Source organism: Plecotus auritus (genome assembly GCF_963455305.1).
Source record: "Plecotus auritus genome assembly, chromosome: 9".
Lineage (NCBI taxonomy): Eukaryota > Metazoa > Chordata > Mammalia > Chiroptera > Vespertilionidae > Plecotus > Plecotus auritus.
Window position 1 is genome coordinate 134,584,895 of NC_137783.1, and position 20,709 is coordinate 134,605,603.

The window sequence follows — 20,709 nt, forward strand, 5'->3', positions numbered from 1 at the left end:
AACCCCAGTCCAGACAGACTAACGGCCCTGTCATAGGTCTCCCACACTCCACCCTGCCCCCTAGCATCTCAGAGCAAGAACCTGCTCTCTGGTAACAGTCTGGTTCCCAGGAAAGAGAGATGTGAACTACACAGGCACAGGTCCCCATTCCCAATATACCTATAAGTAAGTCACTATACCCAAGAAAAAGGCCAGGACTGTTACCAGAGAGCAATGAAGGAATCCTTAGGCAGTGGTGACTAGTACTCTCTCATAACATATCATAATGTTTATAACATGGAAAAAATGAAAACAATCTGTATGTCCAACAGGAAAGCAATGGATAGGTAAACCTTGGTGGAGCCCTATGACAAGATACTTAAAAGTCACTAAAATTGCCCTAGCCAGTTTGGCTCAGAGGGTAGAGCATCAGCCTGCAGACTGAAGGGTTCTAGGTTCGATTCCCGTCAAGGGCACATGCCTGGGTTGCAGGTTCAATCCCCAATAGGGGGTGTACAGGAGGCAGCTGATCAATGACACTCTTACATCATTGCTGTTTCTATCTCTCTCTCCCTCTCCCTTACTCTTTGAAATCAATACAAATTTATTTTTTTAAAGTCACTAAAATTCATGTTGAAGATAAACACTTGCTGACATGGCAAGAGGACATAATATTATATAACATCACCCATGCCAGAGAGGTATGTGGTTATCTCTGTGTGATGGAATTATTGGTGACTTTGTTTACTTCTCTGTTTTATAAATTTTCTCCATTCAATACATAATTTTTGAGCAACTGGAAAATAGAGAAAAAGCATTTTATTTTTTTTTAAAGAAAGGATTATTTTTTTAAAATAAATTTTTATTGATTTCAGAGAGGAAGGGAGAGGGAGAGAGAGATAGAAACATCAATAATGAGAGAGAATCATTGACCGGCTGCTCCTGCATGCCCCCACTGGGGACCGAGCCCGCAACCCGGGCATGTACCCTTGGCCAGAATCGAACCTGAGACCCTTCAGTCCACAGGCTGATGCTCTATCCACTGAGCCAAACCAGCTAGGGCAAGAAAAAATATTTTAAACAAAGATTGTTTTCTTATTTAACCATAAATTAGGCAATGAAAAGAATATGTGTGTTTGTATATGTGTGTGAGGGTGTAAGAGTCCTGCCCCCAACTTTTGCTCTAATGATAGAAATTGGAGGAGCAAGAGTGGTGTGGGAGACAGTGAAGGAAGGGAATCATAGGTTGGTTTCATGTGTGAAAACCTTGTTTTTGCTATGTGCCTAGTAATTAACTGTGTGTTCATCTGTATCTGCAGGGATGAGGGAAAGGAGAGTGATATTGACCTGGGATCTACTATGACAAGTTGTAATTCCTCCTTGAGAAGTTTCTTCATAAAATGTAGTCTGTGGTCATTTTTGCATAAGGCTAATTAATGTCCAAGACAACATTCAGTTGTTTCAATGACTATTATACTTTCATGACCTCCCCTGGCCATGGCTGGTAAAGCCTAATCTTTCTTTAGGGGCGTGGTCAATTATGTAAATTTGTGAAGAAGCAGAGTAGAGAGGAGGGAAGATTGCTATCAAATACTTTTGCTCATTTAAAAATTATATACTGCCCAACCAGTGTGGCTCAGTGGTTGTGCTTCAAACTATAAACCAGGAGGTTATGGTTCAGTTTCCTGTCAGGGCACATGCCTGGGTTGTGGGCTCAATCCCCAGTGTGGGGCATGAAGGAGGCAGCCAATCAATGATTCTCTTTCATCATTGATGTTTCTATCTCTGTCTCTCTCCCTCTCCCTTTCTCTCTGAAATCAATATTTAAAAAAAAAAAAAAAAAACATGTATTCAATTGTACTTGCCTTTAACCAGATAGATGAATTACATATAGCAGATACATGACTGAAAAATAACACTGATAAGGAAGTGGAACTAAATACATGATTTCTTAGTCCTTTCCAATTTAGCCCTTATAATCCCTTGAAACAGCAAAGAATTTTCCTCTAAATTGCAAATGGCTTCGTGATGAAGAAGAATAATAATTCTGGCAAGAAAATAAAAATGGAAAAAATAGAGAATGAAGCGTAACAAAATGTTTTAAAACTTTGTTTTGAAGACAAAACACAGCCAAAATGATTTTATAAAGTGAACTTGACCAAACACATATAAAAATATATACTAAAAATACAATAATAAAAACGGTGTAGCACTGATTTCAGATCAGTAAGACTGTGGGAATAGAAAAAATTATGTGGGAATCTAGTGTGTGTGTGTGTGCCATTTATGTCAACAACCAGATCTGGCACTAGGTTACTGGATTCTGTTATCTCTTTATTTTAAAATAAGAAAGATTAAAAACTGAGGTGCTAGATATCTTTTATGCAGATGGAAAAAAATATAAACCCTAGGGGCATCCTAGAGAAGTGGTATAATGAATCGTAAGGAACTGTGAAAAATAATATGAATGAAGCCACTTTACAGTAAAATAAAGTTCGAGCTGAGATCTCAGATGAACCGCCTTGAACTTCTTATTCCTCAAATCTTTGGAAGCTCAAAACCAGGCAAAACAACCTTTTGACTGGGCCTACAGCAGCACTGTATTCCAAACAAGTATTTACAATGATAACAGGAAAGCAGAGATTGTAACCACTGCACTGAAATTTAAACGCATTCTTTAGAATTAGCGTCACTGTGTTCGTTGATCTGCACCTACAGAAAGTCCTTTTCTCTATTCATATAATTATTCCCCTTTCCTTTCTCATAAATACCCCTTGCCTTCACCTCCCAATTAAAACACCATTTGGGTTTCTGCCTACATCACCGCTTCCCAGAATTACAATTCTTTTTGGATCTCAAAGGTTTATGGCCTCTCACCTACCCTTTTTTACTTTTAGGTTAACGGAACCAAATTGCTATATGATCCAGGTTTTCTCAGCATTGTACTCCCCAGAGAAAACACCCCCTCCTGCCGCCCTTATCTAGGAAAAGACCCCAGATTGGATGCTGACCCCAAAGCGACACAGGGGAGCCCTTCCGGACCAGGAGCCGGAACCCACGCGCAGCGGTTTGAGTTTCTTCCGCTTCCGCGGGGTCTCTCTGCGGAAGGGACTGGCGCAAACGCAACTTCCTGCCCGACTGAGCTGTAAAGAGGAATCCCTGAGAGGAGGTAGAGCACCACATCTGGGTCAAGGTAACCTCTGTGGTCGCTGTGGGGAGCCCGGCGCGGCTGGATACTCGTAACCATGTGGCGTCTGCTGGCCCGCGCCACTGGGCCTCTCCTGCGAGTGCCTTTATCAGGTCAGAAGTCCCCTGGGTCGCACAGGCAGTCCCTTTTTCCACCCCATCCCTAGTCCCGTGTGTCTCCGACTCAAAGAAGGCCCTGCATGTGGTTGCTGAAGCGCTGGTCTGGGCTGCGCTTTGCTGCCGCCCTTCCTGCCTTAAGATTCGTGCAAAAGAGTCCCAGCCGCTATCGGGGCTGGCGCCGAGACACCCTCCCGCCCCCGGCTGGTCTCTTTGGGCGCCTGAGCCCCATTTAGTAGAACTCGCGTCCCACCCTTAAAGATACCTCTGTCAGGAGTGTCGTTGGCCCTGGCCTTGTCGCGTTCCTGGTTTGATTTGATTTGTCTCTGTAGGTTCTTGGGCAGTCCCACCCGCCAGTGCTGGCCTAAAGACGCTGCTCCCGGTGCCGACTTACGAGGGTGAGCGCTCATTTGTCATTGTCATGTTTGTAAGCCTTTTCTCTGCTGGAATCCAGCAGAGGGTAAGTGAAGACGAAGGAGTGCGTGCTATCTCCATTCACTCGTTCAGTAAATATATATTGAGGGCATACTATATGCCAAACAGTGCTCTAAATACTAGAGAGAAATCAAAGAACCAGAGACTCCAAAAGGTCCCTGCTTTTATGGAGCAAATATCTAATGGGATAGCTCTCCTATGGCCCACTACCGATGTGTGGCCCATGGCCCACCCTCAGCTATGGCTGATTGGCCTCAAATGTAGACTTTTGATGTTCTCTCCAAATAAGATTATACATATATGCAGTCACTTAACAAGATTATGTGAAAAGCATTCATTTGTTAAATGTAAATATTTAAGGTGAGCCACAATTTTGTAAATCTAATTTACCATTTCTTCTTTTTTTTAAATATATTGGAAATCTCAAAAAATTAAAGGGGCCTGGACCTCTGAGAGCCTTATCTTTTACACATAATTGTTAAACTACTACATGTTCCAGAAGTATGTATGGACCTGTAGGCCAGATAAAGCATTACTGTTTCTCTGTAGCTTTGTATAGAAACTTGGGGGTGGGAAGGTAGAGGAGAGGGGACAGTTTTTGTGGCTCTGAATAGCCTATTAATAATTTGATATTTCATTGAAGTCTCCTGTTTTATATTTGACTACACTGTAGAGCCATGTTTGCTTTACTATAGAAATGTTTTAAATGACTTACAAGTTAACTTTTTTTAAAAATATTTTTTTATAGATTTCAGAAAGGGAGAGGGAGAGAAACATCAATGATGAGAGAATCAATGATTGGCTGCCTCCTGCACACCCCCTATGGGGATCAAGCCCACCACCCTGGGCATGTGCCCTTGACCGGAATCAAACCCCGGACGCTTCAGTCTGCAGATGCTCTATCCACTGAAGCCAAACCAGCTAGGGCCAAGTTAACTTTTTATTCCAAAACTAGAGGCCCCGTACAACGAGTAGGGTCCCTACGTCTAGCCGGTGATCAGGGCCTATCGGGGCCTTCCTTTGTTCTGTGCTGCCCCCTGGTGGTCAGCGCATGTCTAGCAAGCGGTCGAACTCCCAAGGAGACACTTTGCATATTAGCCTTTTATATATATATATAGACAGACATGATAAAAATGTAGTGTATGTTGACCTGCATTTCAGCACACCCACCCTCATCCAGCAAGCTGTTGCATATTGTAGGGTATGTGCAAGTCTCATCATTAAAAGCCCCTGCCTAAGTAAAGGAAAGAGCACTAATCACAGAAGTCTTAGATTGTAAGTTCCCCGAGAATGTAGCAGAGCAGGAGAACTTGGATATTTTCATGTACAATATAGTATTCTCTCTACTACCCCCGTTAACATCCAGAGAGGTAGTGTAGTTTTGTTTCAGTTTTTTTAAGTGTCATACTGTCTGGCTTTGCTGTTTTAACTGGATGACCTCGACCATATATAAAATGTGTCTAGGCCTCAAGTTCCCCTTCTATAAAACGGAGATTGAAAATACTACCTGCCTCATATTCTGTTTCTTGATCTGGGTGATATTTATTTGGGTGTGTTTATGCATTCTTTTTGTGATAATTCACTGAGCTGTGCAGTTTTTTTATTTGGCCCTTTGACATATATGTGTAAAATTTTAAAAAGTTCAAAAGTTTTTAAAAGAAAGTCCTAAAAAATACCAAGGCTATAAAGTTGTTTTAAAAGATTGAGATAATGCGTGTAAAACATTCATCTGAATTCCAGCACTAAATAAAAAAAAAGAAATGTTGGCTAGTGTTATTCTGTGAGTCTTGCATCTCTATACTGTCTCAAATGGTCCCTTTTAGAGTGTTAGGCACAGAGTAGTCATTTAATGAATAAATTTTGGTTTGAAGGCTAAAACTGCTACCTTTAAAAATTTAAAAACATTCACATTCATCATTGTCATAATCAAAGGATTCCAATGTTAATAAAAGCATCCACAAGAAAAACCTAACATACTTTAGAACTATTGTTCCAAGGTAACTTTTATTTAAGACTTTCTCCTGATTGCTAAAAATTTTTCTAGGAAAATAATTAATCCTTTGAGATGTGTAGTATCACTTATTCTTAATCATCCATGTTCCTTGTAGGTGTTTCCATTCCTGAAAAGCCCAAGCTTAGATTTGTTGAAAGGATGCCACTTGTGCCAAAAGTTCGGAGAGAACCTAAAAACTTGCGTGACATACGGGGACCTTCAACTGAAGATACTGAGTTCACAGAAGGCAATTTTGCAATCTTGGTGAGTTCAGCAGCAAGTAGCTCCAGAGTAGAAGTTAGGGATTAACATAATCTCATACTCTTTGAATCTCTTCCTTCACAGGTTTTATTAAAACTGCCACCAGTTGTTCTTTAAACTGATGTGCAATACCCAGTAAATATTTGAATTATGTATGGTGGGGTTTTTTTTTATGTAGAGTGAAAATAATGTAAAAGCAGGGGGGGAAAGAGGCTACCTAATTTACCCCATAATCAGAGCATGAGATCTTTGCAGGCCTCTGGAAAAATAAAATTTTCCACTATTTAGGATGTGAGACAGCTGTTTCCTTACTCACTGAGTAGCTTCCATGAAGACTTGATGTCAGTAGCAGCAAAAATGGATGTGAACTAGGCTTTATTTCCCATCAGGCAGCCAAAGCGATGTTTTAAAGTCCTCTTCCCATAACCCCAAGATCAGCCCCTGACTGCCTCTCAGACCCTCATGTCCACTCTCGCCTGCCCATTCCTCACTACTCCAGCCTCTCTGGCTTCTCAAACTCCAAGCCTTCACCTACACCATTCTCTGCCTGGAATACTTGTCTCTCTTCCTCTGGTTAGTTCTTACTGTTGTGGCCTCAGCTTTAAATGTCACCTCCCCCAAAGAAGCCTTTCCTGGCTACCCATTGAAGTAAGTCCTTGTTCTCATTTCTTACTCGGTCCTAGGCTTTCCGTGGTACTTATTAGAACTCTTATTTTCATTTGTATGTTGAAGCCACAGTTGCTATAAAAGAAGACATAAGAATAGAGCCCATAAAAGATATCTAAATCCCTATGTGCTTCTAATTCTCCCATTCACTTTTAGGCACTGGGTGGTGGTTACCTCCACTGGGGCCATTTTGAAATGATGCGCCTGACGATCAACCGCTCTATGGACCCCAAGAACATGTTTGCCTTATGGCGAGTACCAGCCCCTTTCAAGCCTATCACCCGCAAGAGTATGGGACAGCGTATGGGGGGTGGCAAAGGCGCCATTGATCACTATGTGACTCCTGTGAAGACTGGCCGCCTCATAGTAGAGATGGGCGGACGCTGTGAATTCAAAGAGGTAGAAGGTTTCCTCAACCAGGTTGCCCACAAGTTGCCCTTCCCAGCAAAGGCTGTGAGCCGTGAAACCCTAGAGAAGATGCGGAAAGATCAAGAGGAACGAGAGCGTAACAACCAAAACCCCTGGACCTTTGAGCGCATAGCCACTGCCAACATGCTAGGGATACGGAAAGTACTGAGCCCATATGACCTGACCCAAAAGGGGAGATACTGGGGCAAATTCTACCTGCCTGAACGTGTGTAGTGAGAATATGAGAAATAAATGTACAGAGAATCTGTATTTTTGTTTGAACAAAAAGGAATCTACATTTTTGTTCCCCTCAGTTACCTTGCAAGTCTGGGTAGCTCTGATGTCATAACCAAGGAGCCACATATGAGTGCTATAGATGAAAGTGCATTATATTTATATTAAATAAAATTTCAGTATCACCTCTGGTTATAACTTCTCATTGGTCACTCTTAATACCTTAAATGATTAAGAAACAGGCCTGATGGACTTGGGAGCTCTGGTCCTCCCTGGCCATATGGTGAACATCTTCAGGACTAAAACAGGTGTTTGCATCTCCCACCTCTGATGCAAGTCAGACTTAGTATCTGTACCTCCTTTTATATGTACAAACTTCAGGAGCTAGTTTTTAAGACCTGTTACTAGTTTACAAATACAAACTGACATTTTTAGAAAAGCAAAGAAATAAAATGACAGTGTATGGGTTAATTCAACAGATATTTACTCCTGCCCAGCTACCCATCTTCTCTCAATCTTGGGGGTTGGGACCAGTTATTGGGAACACACCGTTGCCTTTTAGCAAAAGGAACTGAAAAACAAAAGTTAGAATTGTGTGGCCTTTCCTAGGTCTGAAATTGTTTAAGGAGGAAGAGTATCTGGCTCTATCTTTGTATCCCTGCAGGTTCTAGTACAGTGCAGTGTGCCACACAGGACTTGAATAGTTATTGCTGGATAAATAAGGGCTCCATGGTTCCAGCTCCCTATTTGCCTTTGCCAAGATTAATCTGTTTTTCAGGACTAGCCAGCAAATGACTCCCTTTGCATAACTTTCAGTTCTCTATCCATTGTTCACGCTAAAGGAAATACAAATTGATAGAAACATTAAGCCATTTGCTTTTGGAAGTGGGTAGAAAGCACACTAATTAAAATGTCAAATATTTTTATCCCGCTTACTTAAAAAGTTAAGATCTCCCACAAAGAAAATAATTTACTTTCAAAAGTACAAATTTACCTCAACAGTTGTATGGTCCTTAAAAGTTGTATGCTATTTTTAATGTATTTTTAGTTAATCACTTGAAATATAATCATTAAATTGCATAGAAATGTGAACCTTGAATTGGGGACAGTGTTTGGAACATTTTTCTTGTACACACATTGCTGGCTAACAACAAAGTCAGTTTCAGTTAGCAATGTGAATTAGGTAAGAAGGAAGTGAGTGATAGCCACACTTCACCTTTCTGACCTAACATCCTCTCCTTTTTCAGGATTGATAGAGCACACTATTGATGACTGTTAGTTCAACCAAAGTATAAACCTGCTTTGTTTTGGATCCATGTTCAGTTATTAAACCACAATCCTGAGAACCTAACTTCTTCATCTCCTTTTTCAGGATTCATAGAGCACACTATTGATGACTGTTAGTTCAACCAAAGTATAAACCTCTTTTGTTTTGGATCCATGTTCAGTTAGTAAACCACAATCCTGAGACCAACCATCTTAGCAGGGTGAGAGACTGTTGATGGCTCCACCATCCATAGGGAAAGGACTTTACAGTATAATTTGTAAGGGGGATCCTGTTTTGTTTTTACATAAGTAGATCAACCCATTCCAGGCATTTTATGCAGCTTCTGATACTAACAAACCATTTTCCATTGATGCCTTAAAGGGTTTAACTGTCAAATCCAAAGACATGAATAGAAACCAGAGCTTAAATAGCAGGCACTATGCTAAACACTGAAGACAGCAGTGAACAACACATGTCTGGTGCCTATCATTAGGCACTTCACTTTAAAGACTAGAGGGCCCAGAAGAAGGAAACAGGTATAGGGTTGGTCAAAGGTGAGACTTAGAAGAAGAACCTGAAGAGCAGAAGTGACAAGTGCCCAACTCTGATCAGTTGATCCTGATGAAATGGGTATGCTACAATATCTGCCTTTATTTCCTGAACAGGTGCCTGTTACCGTGCAGTCTGTTCCTTCAAACCAGCTACATATTTCTGGACTCCTTGTTCCGTCACCGCTGCCCAACTTTGTATTGTCATAATGACTCCCTTTGCATAACTTTCAGTAGGTATTTGACTGGTGCCCTGTGTCATAAGAGGTTTCATAATGGAAAGAGGAGTCACTGTTGAGGAATCCTTAGTGAGAAGTGATGGCACCACAGAGGTGGACGGAGGATTAAAAATACCAGTCGAGGATCCATCTGTGAGAGCTGAAGGAGATAACAGAAAAGTGGAGAGGGGAAATCAAAGATTATACAGCAAGTTGTTCAAGGTCAGGATCACCAATCCCTTTTCTGCAGGGGCTACTCACAAGGCTATGTTAATATGTCCTAACCTCCTAAGGGAGAAAATTTATTTACATCAGGTTTACTATGTGGCCCATTTCCAAAGAGTTTAGGGTGCTTCTAATATAAGAACTGATTTTTTATCCTTTGGCCATTCCTAGATGGCAAGGCCGACATTTTGCTGCAGTAGACCAACACCCTTATAGAAAGCATTGTTCTACCAGACCTGATTGCCACCTTTGTCTCCCTATCTACCTACTACCAATGAATCCTCACTCACTTTTCTCACTATGAAGCATCTCTCATTAGCTTTCTCCAACCTTCATCTATTCTAACACCTAATCCCACCCAGACTTTGGTGACAAACAATGAATGCCCTCAGGACACACCCATTTCAAGTAAGTGAAAGCAGGCCTGACCCTCCCCACAGATGGCTCACCTTTTTCAGGCAAATATGCCCCCAACGGTAGAAGCTAAGATGATCGCAAGGATGATACAGCAGATCATGATCATGATCTTCTTCTGCTCATCCAGACGAAGAGAGAAAAAGCACATGAGAAACAACATCACTGTGCAGACAGAGTTCCCACAGAAGGGAGACAACGTGGATCAGGACATGGAAGGGGATATGAAAGAAAGGGGAGATGGATCTGGCTTCCAGAACCCAGAGTGTAGGAATATTCATTCTAAGTGAGAGATTCCAAATTCAGTCAACAGCTATCTTGGATGACAGCTGTTTACTAGCAGTATGTTCTGTCAGCTAGGTACCATCACACCGATTTACCCCATTTCCTCCTGGAGCCACTATGCTCAAGGAATGGGTCAAACTCTTCGGGGTGAGCACCTCAAAAACTCAAATACAATTACATTGCACTCTTTGAGAGTTGAACCATTTTCAAAAATTAGAACTTCAGATCTCTCTCACCCAGCACGTTTAAAAAATATACCCCATTCCTAAACTCACCACATGATGGCGCCCAATCACTAAGTATTTTGCAGGGAAATTGAGACAGAATTGGTTTCACAATCAATATAAAGTCATTTATTTTTAAATAGCAATAAAATAATCAAGTGTACTCCTTAAAAAATACAAACAACAACAAAAACCTTCACTTATATTGTATTCCAAACTATAAGCCCCAGACCTCAATCTCAGGAGAGCAAAAGCCTGTGATTAGAGCTTGTCTGGCCTTGCTGCTAGAGCCAGTCCACTGTCAACTTCATAGCCATGGGCAAGAGGCATCCCTCGGCTCTGTCTGAGTGCTGGATGATGACTGGAAGTAGCTTTTGCAAAGGAAACCAATGGGCAGTGCCTGGATGAGGGTGCTCGCCCTGCCCTAGAAAGCATTAAAATCAATGCTGAAGTATAAATCAGACTGGCAGAGACAAGCAGGGAATCTAAGAGGCTCAAAACTGGGCCAGCACAGTCATGACACTTGAAAATTTCCCAGCTGTTGCTTCCTCACTGATGAGATTATGGGAGACAAAGCACCTGTCAAGCTTATTAACCTGATAGAAGGAAGAGCTACTCAGTAGTTCCTGCTGTCCCCCAACAGACTCGGCCCTGAAGATAGGACATTCCAGAGGTCACACAAGTTATATCAAATTGCTCTGGGGTAAGCCTAGCCTAGGCAGCAGATAGTGAAAGGTTTCAAAACTTCCCACATATCTGCTAAGCAGAAAAAATTTAATGGAGATCAACTTGGTCCTCACCCCAAAGACCTACGATTCTCCCAGTCATCATCCAGAACCAGCAGGCTTCTCCATGACATGGGAAGATCCTACTTCTATGACTCATTTGCAGGTAAGCAATGTCTCTTACCTAATTTTTGGCCTAGCTCGAGGTTGTTGGGTTTTGTTTATTTTTGGAGTGGTGTGTGTGTGTTTTGTTTGTTTTCTGAGGCTATATCCTCCACTTCTAGCTTCCTACTTCATGAGAGACACATGAAGAGCTATATACATTAGCCAATTATAAAAATTTACCTGGAACACATGAAATGAGTGACAGAATGCTGGCACCAGTCTGAAACATTTCCAGAGCCAAAGTCTCAAGCACCTTCTTCCTGGCTCAATGTTAAGTGCCAAACATTTTTTTAAGTAAAAAATATTTGACTTCAAGGCAGTGGCTTCACAAAGCATCACCCTTAACAGTGGGCAACCAGTTTCCAAGACTCAGCCATGAAAACAAATATCCCATATCTTCAGCCTACATAAATGGTAACCTCAGAAGACTGCATCACGCTGGCGCCACCTACAGTAAACCTGAGAGAATACAACACAGACAAATACCGAAGTTGGCCACTAACCTAAATATACTAAGAGCTTCATTTAAGGCTGAATTTCAAGCAAGTCAGCTCTCGGACCAAAATGACATCTGCCAATCCCTCATATTTTCAGGACACAGGGACAATAAACTGTGAGGACTGGGACCCTGCCAGGTAGAAGACTAAAGTCCAAACCTACTGTTGAAAAATCCCTTTGCTTTGTTAAAGAAACCCTCCTAAGAAAGATACAATGCAATTTCTGGGAGAATAATAATAGTCCATGAGGTAGAAAAATACAGCACCTTGGGAAGGTTTTGAATAATTGGCTTTCCAAGGTGCAAGGCAAAAATTTGACATAGTAGAGGGAAGAAAGAGAAGCCAGGCTGGTTCAGACAATGCAGGTTTTGAGGAAAACTTGGGGTTGCATCAGGTAGATTAGATTCCTCCAGGGCTAGATGGTTTGCTGGGTCAGGTCCAAGGACGGTTACAGGAAACAAAGAAATGGGTCCGATCCTCTTTCAGGAAGGCCAAACTCCATTCCCATCTGAAGACAAGGTGGCCACACCAGGCTGGAGTAGAATCGGGCTCTATGGGAGGCAGGGGAAGGAGGATCAGTGCACAGGATGATGTTGAAGGGCAACATTAAGAATCAGCCACAAACCTAGAAGGTGGAGAGGAAAGATCAGAAATACCTGAAAAAGGGAGAATAATGGGAAAGTCAATGCTAAACCTGAGAAATCCAATAGACACACCAAGACAGGACCTGAAATGAAAAATCCTGTAAGAAACAAAGCCCTATGATGAGAGGGAAAGTTTTTTAAATCTCTGGTCCTTTTTCTAATCCTTCACACAGGCTGTCACATACCCATGGAAGGACTTGTCAGTGGGGAGGCACAATCACATGTTGGGAACACCTATTCTACTGTGGGGCCAACATCAGTGCCTTTCAAACACATGCTTCAGAAACTTTCTGGGACTCCAGTCTTCTCTATGAGTCCCCTGATGCTCCACTTGTCTTAGAGGGCAGAAAGACACAGTGAAAAGGATATGGAAAAGCTCAGGGCTTATATTATGGCTACTCTGCCTTATGAGCTATGTGGACCTGGGCAAGTTTCTTAACTTACTGAGCTTCAAAGAACGTCCCTGTCTGAAAATTGGGTAACGTTCTTCTCCCAGACAGAACAGCTGCCACACAACTAGGAAAGAGAAATGTAAGTTGTCTTCCTTCTCTCCTGTTCAGAGAACTCTCTCCTTTAGATCACATGGGAGGCAGAGGGGAGGCCAGTAACGATCAGTCCTGATTTTATTAGGGAATATGGAGGAATACCCTGCAGTAAGCAACTTAGCATATCAACTGAAAACAATATATCTATTAGTCTTGTTTAAAAATGATTTATTTACATTCTGAATTCCTGGAATTAGGAATGGTAAGGGGCATTATGAATTTGCAAGACTTCTTTCATCCAAGGATATGGAAATATATGCCTTTGCTTAGTTAACATCCTTTCCAATGATATAGTTAAGAGTCAGAGCAAAACTTGAACTTTAAAAGCTAACAGAAACAATGGCTAGACTCCAAATTGCGGGGGGGGGGGGGGGGAATCAATTAATTACTTAAGAGATGTTGATCACCTCACTGCTGCTTCTCTCTCTAGAGGAAGGCGAATGTTTAGATCTATAACAATCTGACTTTCAGACCCTCTAGTTACATGGAAGGAGGAGGCAAGAAATACAAAGTGAAGGATTGCCTCTGGTTATCAAAATGGTAGTATGTATCAAGTCTTAAAATAATTCTATTACCTCAGGAACCCAAATTCTATGAATTTATAATATAGGGAAAATAGAAATGAGAAAACTATTACATAAGTTATTCATAATGTTAGTAATAGCAAAAAAATAATAAACCTCCAACATTGGAAAAATGTAACATAATTGAGAGTATAGTCACAATCTTGTGTTGAAAATCATATTTACAAAGAGATATTAGTGGAATGATGCATAAAATTTTGTAACTGGGTACAAAATGATAGGTAATATAGTCAGAACCATGTAAAACTACATCTGAATGTGTAAACATGCCACAAGGCTTTCAACAACATTAAATGTTAATTCTGTTCACCTTTTCTGCATTTTATAGTTATTAAACAAAAATACTATATTTTATTCAGGAAAGTAATATTCAAGAAGTCACTGACTTAACAGTCTTAAGTTTTAACAGTCCCACTAACTAGATCATTCCTATCATGCTACCACTATATACATGAAACCTTGATTCAGGGGTCAGCCTTATTCTTTTTACCAGATTTTAAAGAAATTAATAGACTAAATGTTAAAGTCACTATCAAGCAGGGTTCTCTAGACTTTGTAGACAATGATAAATAGCTACCTTGTTGTACAAAGGGAAACTAAGATGTCAACAAGGATTCTCCTAGGTCCACTATTAGCTGTATGTTCAAACTTGGTTGTGTTACTTTTCTCTTTGAGCCAAAGTATCTTCGTCTGTAAAATGTGGATAATAATAGCACCTATCTCATAGGGTGTTGTGAGGAGTCAGTGTTTTGTGTATATGGTGTTCAGTACATTGTCTGGCACAATTCAACATTCAAAAGTGTTAACTACTAAATCATTCACGATCCAACCAGTCAGCCACAAACAAACTCCTACAGACCCCATTCCCAATTCAAAACTTCATTTACACTAAGAAGAAGATGAAAAAGCAAAGCCCAACATCCATGAAATCCAGTAAGAATTCAGAAGACAAAGCCCAGATCCAAAACACAGATTGTACCCAGCATAGGAGCATGCTTGCTGGGAAAGGGGAGTGGGAATGAAGTGCTCGGAGAGGCCAGGAATGGCAGTGAAACATTAACAAGCGAAGAGTAGGGACAACCAGGAGACCCAACCCACTGACTGCAGCCAGAACCCAGGAACGGAATTTTAAAGAGATGATAGAATGTACAGACAACTGAAAGGTTTAGTGAGTCCAAGGACAATCACAAGGCGGAAGAAGTGGAGTTTAAAATCCCAGGCTAATTTGCCAAGAGGAAGCCAAAAAAGAGTCCCGAGAACCTTCCATTTACTTACATTTCAGTGCAGCAGCCTCTTGGGCCGCCCTTATTTCAGCCCAACGGAAAGTCCAATAACCAACGCTAAAATGCCCAGCAACACAACTACTACCACAATGATAATTATCAACTTCTGGAGAGGGATAAGAGAAACAAAAACAAGGCATTATTACACACAGCCAAAAGCAATAATAATTCATCTAAAACCCAACCCCTCTCACCTCAACATCAAAAGCATCTTAGCAATTCAAATAAAAAAGCCTACACCCTATATGAAGACATTCCATTAGGATATTTTACACTTATCAGATTACTTATTGGCTAGCCATATATTCCAGATGGAAACACAGAGTTTCTATCAGCTCTCAGCTCACACTGCTGTCCTGCCCATGTGGACAGACATAAGAGCAACTATCATGGAGTTGCCACACAGCAATAGGCCAAGATATAAAGTGATTCATCTTTCCTTTTCAAGAAGGGGTGCAACAATATTTTTGACACAGTCCTAATGTCAAACTCTGTCCATCTCCTCCCTAAAGCACACGCCCACCTGACAGCCCCAGTGACTGGACATCCAAAAGCAAGAGTATGGTCCCATTGTGAACCAGTCTGAATTCATCATGTAAAATAACAGCCCAGCTTCCCAAATCCCTGCGCAAGCAACAGGTGAAGTGAGAAAACAAGGAACTGAAGAACAAAAATATCAGAGCCCAGGAGGAACAGGAAAGAAACGTCTAAAGAGCAAGCAAAGCCACAGAGCTGGCTACCAGTCAGTGGGCAGAGAAGCCAGAAGGCCTCCAGCATCAGGGCACCAGAAGGAAGGGGGTGGAGAGATAGGATAGTGTGGTGGGAAGAGCATGATTAGGATCTGAATCTGAATCCCAGCTACTATGCTGACTAGGTGGCCTGAAGCCAATTCGCCTCTGACCTTCCTGTCATCTATGAAGTAGAACTAATAGGTGCTCCATAAGATACACCATGTTCACAACAATCAGCACAGCACTGATTTCCTGGTAGAGAAAGGGCGGGGGACAGGAGTGGGGCGGTGGGGGTGGATCTTGGGCTGCTTGAGTGGAAGAGAAGGTTTCGGAGGAGTCAAGTGTAACATCTGTCCAGGAGCAACACCCAGGCAATCGCTCCATCCTACAGAACTGCCTTCAGTGTGGGTTCTTAGGTGCGAGCCTGTGAGCCAGATCCATGAGAGGCACAGCACAGGAAGGAAGGACAGCTAGTCTCTAGGAGAGGCTGACACAGGTGTTCGGATGAGGCCAGGGCAAAGAGAGAAGGCACAGGCTCAAGGACACAGGTTGGGATAACTGGAGAGAGGAGAGGCAAGTAGGACCAGCTGGGACTAAGGCGCTCACCCTCCGAGCTTCACTCTGATACTTGACAGCTTTTTTGGTATCGGTAACGGCTCGCTCCACGAAACCCACTGACTGGTCCATGTTGTTCTCGATACGGTCAATCATGGCTCCCTTTCCCCGATGCAAGAGGTGGTGGCAGCAGAAGAGACAGAGAGAGGGAAGAAAGAGCGAGAGACAGCGCACAACATGGACTCTTCCCTGAAGGCGGCGGGAGTCTCACCTTCCGGGCCTGCCCCTGGTATTTCACGGCTTTTTTAGTTTCATCCCGTGCCTTCTCCACGTGGTCCACTGTGTGCATGACATTCAGCTCTATGTTATCTAACATCTCGCCCTGCAAAGAACAGACACTAGTCACACTCAATAACCGTCCCCCCTCCCCCAGACAGTCCTAGCTATCCCCACATCATTATCTTCAATGCCAAGGGGAGCATCCAGAAAACCTGATGTGTGGCCCTCAGAGGGCACATGCCCACCTTTCCCCCTGATTTACCCATGGGCCTCCAGTCCTTGGTGGTCACTCACTGAGTTACTTCTCTGTGACAGGCCCTAGGCTGGTCACCTGGAGCACACTGCCTACATGCCTGGTATCTACATATTCTGACAGATCCCACCACCATTTTCTTTAATTAAACATGGGAGGCAAGAAAGCAAAGCAAAGATGTCTCATGTTCTTAGAGCATTACCAGGGTCCTGGCCTCTTCCTGGTCATTCAGACCTGAACCAAGTTCATTTGGCTTGCACTGAGTTTTCAATACCATTGAATGGTGCCTGGCACACAGTAGGTACTCCATAAATATCTGAGGGTGGAAATATGTGCTTTCTTGAAGAGATAGTCCTAGGCCCCTTAAGTGACACGCTGGGTTCACCCAAGCTATTTGGCTAAGACACAGTGATCTCTTAAGAAGATTCCTAACCTATTTCCCAGCTATTACTTCCTGACAAGAAGTGCTCTCATTCCAATTAATTTCTGGGCACCTTAGGAAGGGAATTCCCCTCACCTACCTACACCTTCCCTTAACTCGACCCATCGTTTTACTGCAGTCTGTCAACAGGGAAAGGCACTTACCACCACTTGGATCTCAAACCAGCTCCACGGCAAGGCAGTGTGGGGAGAAAAAGGAAAAATGGGGATGGAAGGACTAGCAACATGGTCTCAAAGGCCAGACTGGGAGGAGGAATGGCACTGAGCCCTGAGCAGGGAACTGATGTCAACTACCAGCCAGGCAGTGCTGCAAGGCAGTGCCCGGGCTGCGGTTCGGTTCTGCAGTCCTTCTCCAAAGGAAGCAGTTCTCAGTCCTGTCCAACTGGCCGAGCAGCTGCAGGTTCAGTGATGATGGCACGACACCACAACACCGGGCCGTGTCTGACTATGTGAAACTAACACTGCACACGGGGACAGAGACTCGCATCCCTGAGAAGTGTGCTCAGGAACAGAACAAGCGTCCAGCTAAGCACCATTTGTGTTTCAAGTTTTTGTGTAAATGTTGTGTTATTCCTTCATTCACTTTGTTATCTACTCTTGTTCCTGAGCTGAAAGTGGCAACATTTTTGGAAGAACAAATACAGAATAAAAAACAAAAATGGAAAATAATAAAAACTTCTATTAAACCTAACTTTTCACCAGTGAAACAGTTCATATCAGGAGACTGTTTTAAGGCATCATCATTAAGAACCCATATCTCTAACTTTAAAAAGCAAATAAAAATAGAACCTGAGTCCAAAGGAAACTGGGCACTTGAAAGATATCTGTAACCCCATATTAACTAGAAATGACTGTGAGGCCAAAGTACTAGAAAGAACGAGAAGGCAGAGACTGCCCCATGTATCAGGGTCCAAGCATGCATTCCTTTCCCTGGGATACTGGAATTCTTTTTCTCCTTCAAGCAAATTCTGATGATGCTCCCTCACCTGTCTCCTCATATTCCCTTCCTCAGCATTTTCAGAAGTACCTGAACTTCCCTCTTCTCCCTCCCCACACTGGTACCTGCGGCCGGTTACCTGATTCTCCACCAGCATGGCGATGTCCATAAACATGTCATGGAGCTCCTTGATGCTGCTCTCCAGCCTCACAATGTCTTTGTGCCGCCCTTCGATCTCACTGAGGGCTTGCTTGGAAATCTGAGAGTCAATGATCTGCAAGAGGCCGTACAATGACAGGCCATCAGCCACCATCCTCTGCTGCAGCCCTCACACCCCCTCCTGCCCAGCTCCTCACGTCCCCTGCCTCCCTGACCTGCAGCCCACCCTTCCCTGGCTACTCTAATGGAGCTCCCCAGTGGCCTCCCTCTTCTGTGGAGGGTCAATACATCCCAGCTCCCGAGTCACTCACCCCAGAAGTGAAGATGGCAGGGTTTCCACTCTCCAACATCTCCTCCAGCTCCTCATCTGTGGTCTTTTTGCCGGCTTTATAACAGAAGCAGAGCATCAAATATAAGGTCAAAACACACCATTTCAAAAGTTCCCTGAAGATTAGGAATATGGTAACTCCACTATAAAGACGATGGCCTTTACAACACTCTCCCATCTGTCCTCTGATTTCTCCCCTAATCTGATTCATTGTTAACATGATCAGCAATTACCTTCCTGAACCATATACCTGATCACATTCTTCCCAGCTCAGAACATTCACTGGTCCCATCACTACACCTCAGAGACCAAGGCCCTCAGGACAAGGAGCCAGTTCCTGGGTGGACCCTTCCTGCATCCCCGTTAACCTCTCACTGTTATTCCCAAATGCACACTTTTCCCAGGTCCTGGACTACCTGCCACTCCTAAATAACACTTGTATTTCTTTCACAACGTCCTTGTTCCTACAGTTCTTCCACTTACAGGGCGTTCCCAGCCCCTCCACAGGGCCCTGAGTTCCACATTACCAAATTCCTAAAGAGCACAGCTTCATTAATGTCCTCGCTCCTCACAGCAACTACCACCACACCTTTTATTTCATAAATGTTCTTTGCTCTCAAAAAGACAGCAAAAAACATCTTGAGTCCCCAGGAGAGCCATTGTTTAGCAAGTGTCCCCTCTCTACGTATAGGAAACGCTGGCCTCCATAAAAACAAAATCGCTTGGGCCTGTTAAACACTGAGCCACCTTTCAGCCTAAGAACCAGCATCCAGGGAGTGTCCCGGGCTTGGGCACAACATGTGAGATGGAAGCCACAAGCACGGTTGCTACTCCTTCTCCCCAGATCTCACAACTGGGACAGACAACCATGTGGCAGGAAAACGTGAAGCAGCACCACCAAATTTCAGACACATACTGATTTCGAGCTGCCGCTGGATTCGCCCTTTGCTGCGTTCACGAAAGTCCACTTGAGCCTCGTTGTATTTGGTCATCACCTCCACAAACTTCCGGGAGAGGACCGAGTGCTGTGGGAAGAATGTCAAATGCGGTAAGCCCCCAGGAAGTGAGGGATGGGGGAGGTCCCTAACCGTTGCAGAACTCCCACCCCCATCACCAACCCACATAGCTTCATCTCCAGCAGCACTGGCCTTGGAACCAAAAGACTAATATATCAGACTCAGCTTTTTGGTATTCTAACTTTACACAAATGGGAGATCCACTGATCTTTCCAAAGCCTGTCTTCAGCATGTTTACCTGCCCTGCTGACCTCATGTGGTAATTGTGAAGCCAGACAAGATACTCTGTGAATCTTAGAGCCCTGCACCCACATGGACAACGAGCATTTTTCTGGCACAACCCTTGGCCTGCTTTCTAAAGCTGTCAGATTCCCTTCCTACATCCCATACCTGCCAAAGTCCTGAATTCTTACTCAAACTCTTCTCCCCAAATCTTCTTACTTCTAACTAGAAAAGTGAATGCATTCACTCAATAGCCATTAAGCACCACTGGTTTGAAAAATCACCAATATTTATACTTTTTTCAAACCTAATACCACTGTGAAAATTCAGAAAAAAAATCATTGCAAAAACCCACCTAGCCAACTTTCCTCTTACCCCTTCCCCACTCTGAGCCAACTTTCAAACTAACACACTTCAACCTGAAGCAAATACATACAGGTGACTCAATCATAATCAGATTCCCTAGAAAGCAAATGGGCTGCTTCTCTTCATGTTTGTCCTTTATCCCTACCTCACCCCATCACCACCACACACATTCACAACCCCCGCCACACACACACCACATACATCAACAGACACAGATTCACACACCCACACACACCGCAGACACACAGACAGACAGAGAGACACACACACCCTGAACCTCTACCCCTGAGCCTGTCTGTCCATGTGGGCACTCTTACCCATCAAAGGCCCAGCCTCCTCTGGCTACCCCCAATTCTTCCCAAGGTCTTTTAATGCTAAGAACACATGCAATAGATTATGTATTCTTACACTGCCCTCCATAACACGTTCCTTATGCCACCTGAACGTCATGCTAGTTCTTGAAGGACAACCCTTGATGTCCACCAAAGAGCCTAACTCCAAAATGGACAACTAATGACA

General features: G+C 43.1%; 2 protein-coding genes across 8 annotated transcripts in view; one reads left to right on the forward strand and one right to left on the reverse strand.

Annotated features, from left to right (window-relative positions):
- Window positions 1-3,075: 3,075 nt before the first annotated feature.
- MRPL16 (mitochondrial ribosomal protein L16) lies at window positions 3,076-7,464 on the forward strand. The gene is made up of 4 exons (XM_080641048.1): window positions 3,076-3,279; window positions 3,615-3,680; window positions 5,826-5,974; window positions 6,794-7,464. The coding sequence occupies exons 1-4, from the start codon at window positions 3,225-3,227 to the stop codon at window positions 7,277-7,279; spliced, it is 756 nt and encodes a 251-aa protein (XP_080497174.1). The 5' UTR covers window positions 3,076-3,224; the 3' UTR covers window positions 7,280-7,464.
- A 3,100-nt stretch (window positions 7,465-10,564) lies between these two features.
- Window positions 10,565-20,709, reverse strand: part of STX3 (syntaxin 3) — a gene marked incomplete at its 3' end in the record, with an annotated part of 43,500 nt that continues 33,355 nt past the window's right edge. For 2 of the 7 annotated variants that reach the window (XM_080641051.1, XM_080641052.1), the window contains exons 6-11: window positions 19,503-19,611; window positions 18,570-18,643; window positions 18,239-18,373; window positions 16,461-16,571; window positions 14,896-15,009; window positions 10,565-12,398 (exon numbers count right to left, since the gene is read on the reverse strand). In XM_080641051.1, the coding sequence (XP_080497177.1) occupies window positions 14,926-15,009; window positions 16,461-16,571; window positions 18,239-18,373; window positions 18,570-18,643; window positions 19,503-19,611 (513 nt within the window). Of the gene's footprint in view, window positions 12,473-14,895; window positions 15,010-16,111; window positions 16,352-16,460; window positions 16,572-18,238; window positions 18,374-18,569; window positions 18,644-19,502; window positions 19,612-20,709 lie in introns of those variants that run through there. The other 5 variants (XM_080641053.1, XM_080641056.1, XM_080641054.1 and 2 more) reach the window with 5 other exon arrangements.

Excerpts from the sequence above, each read along its gene's own strand:
- MRPL16 (XM_080641048.1), top strand. The coding sequence starts at position 3,225 with ATGTGGCGTCTGCTGGCCCGCGCCACTGGGCCTCTCCTGCGAGTGCCT. Across the intron at positions 3,280-3,614 it reads CCTGCGAGTGCCTTTATCAG|GTTCTTGGGCAGTCCCACCC; the intron begins GTCAGAAGTCCC and ends TTGTCTCTGTAG. Across the intron at positions 5,975-6,793 it reads AAGGCAATTTTGCAATCTTG|GCACTGGGTGGTGGTTACCT; the intron begins GTGAGTTCAGCA and ends ATTCACTTTTAG.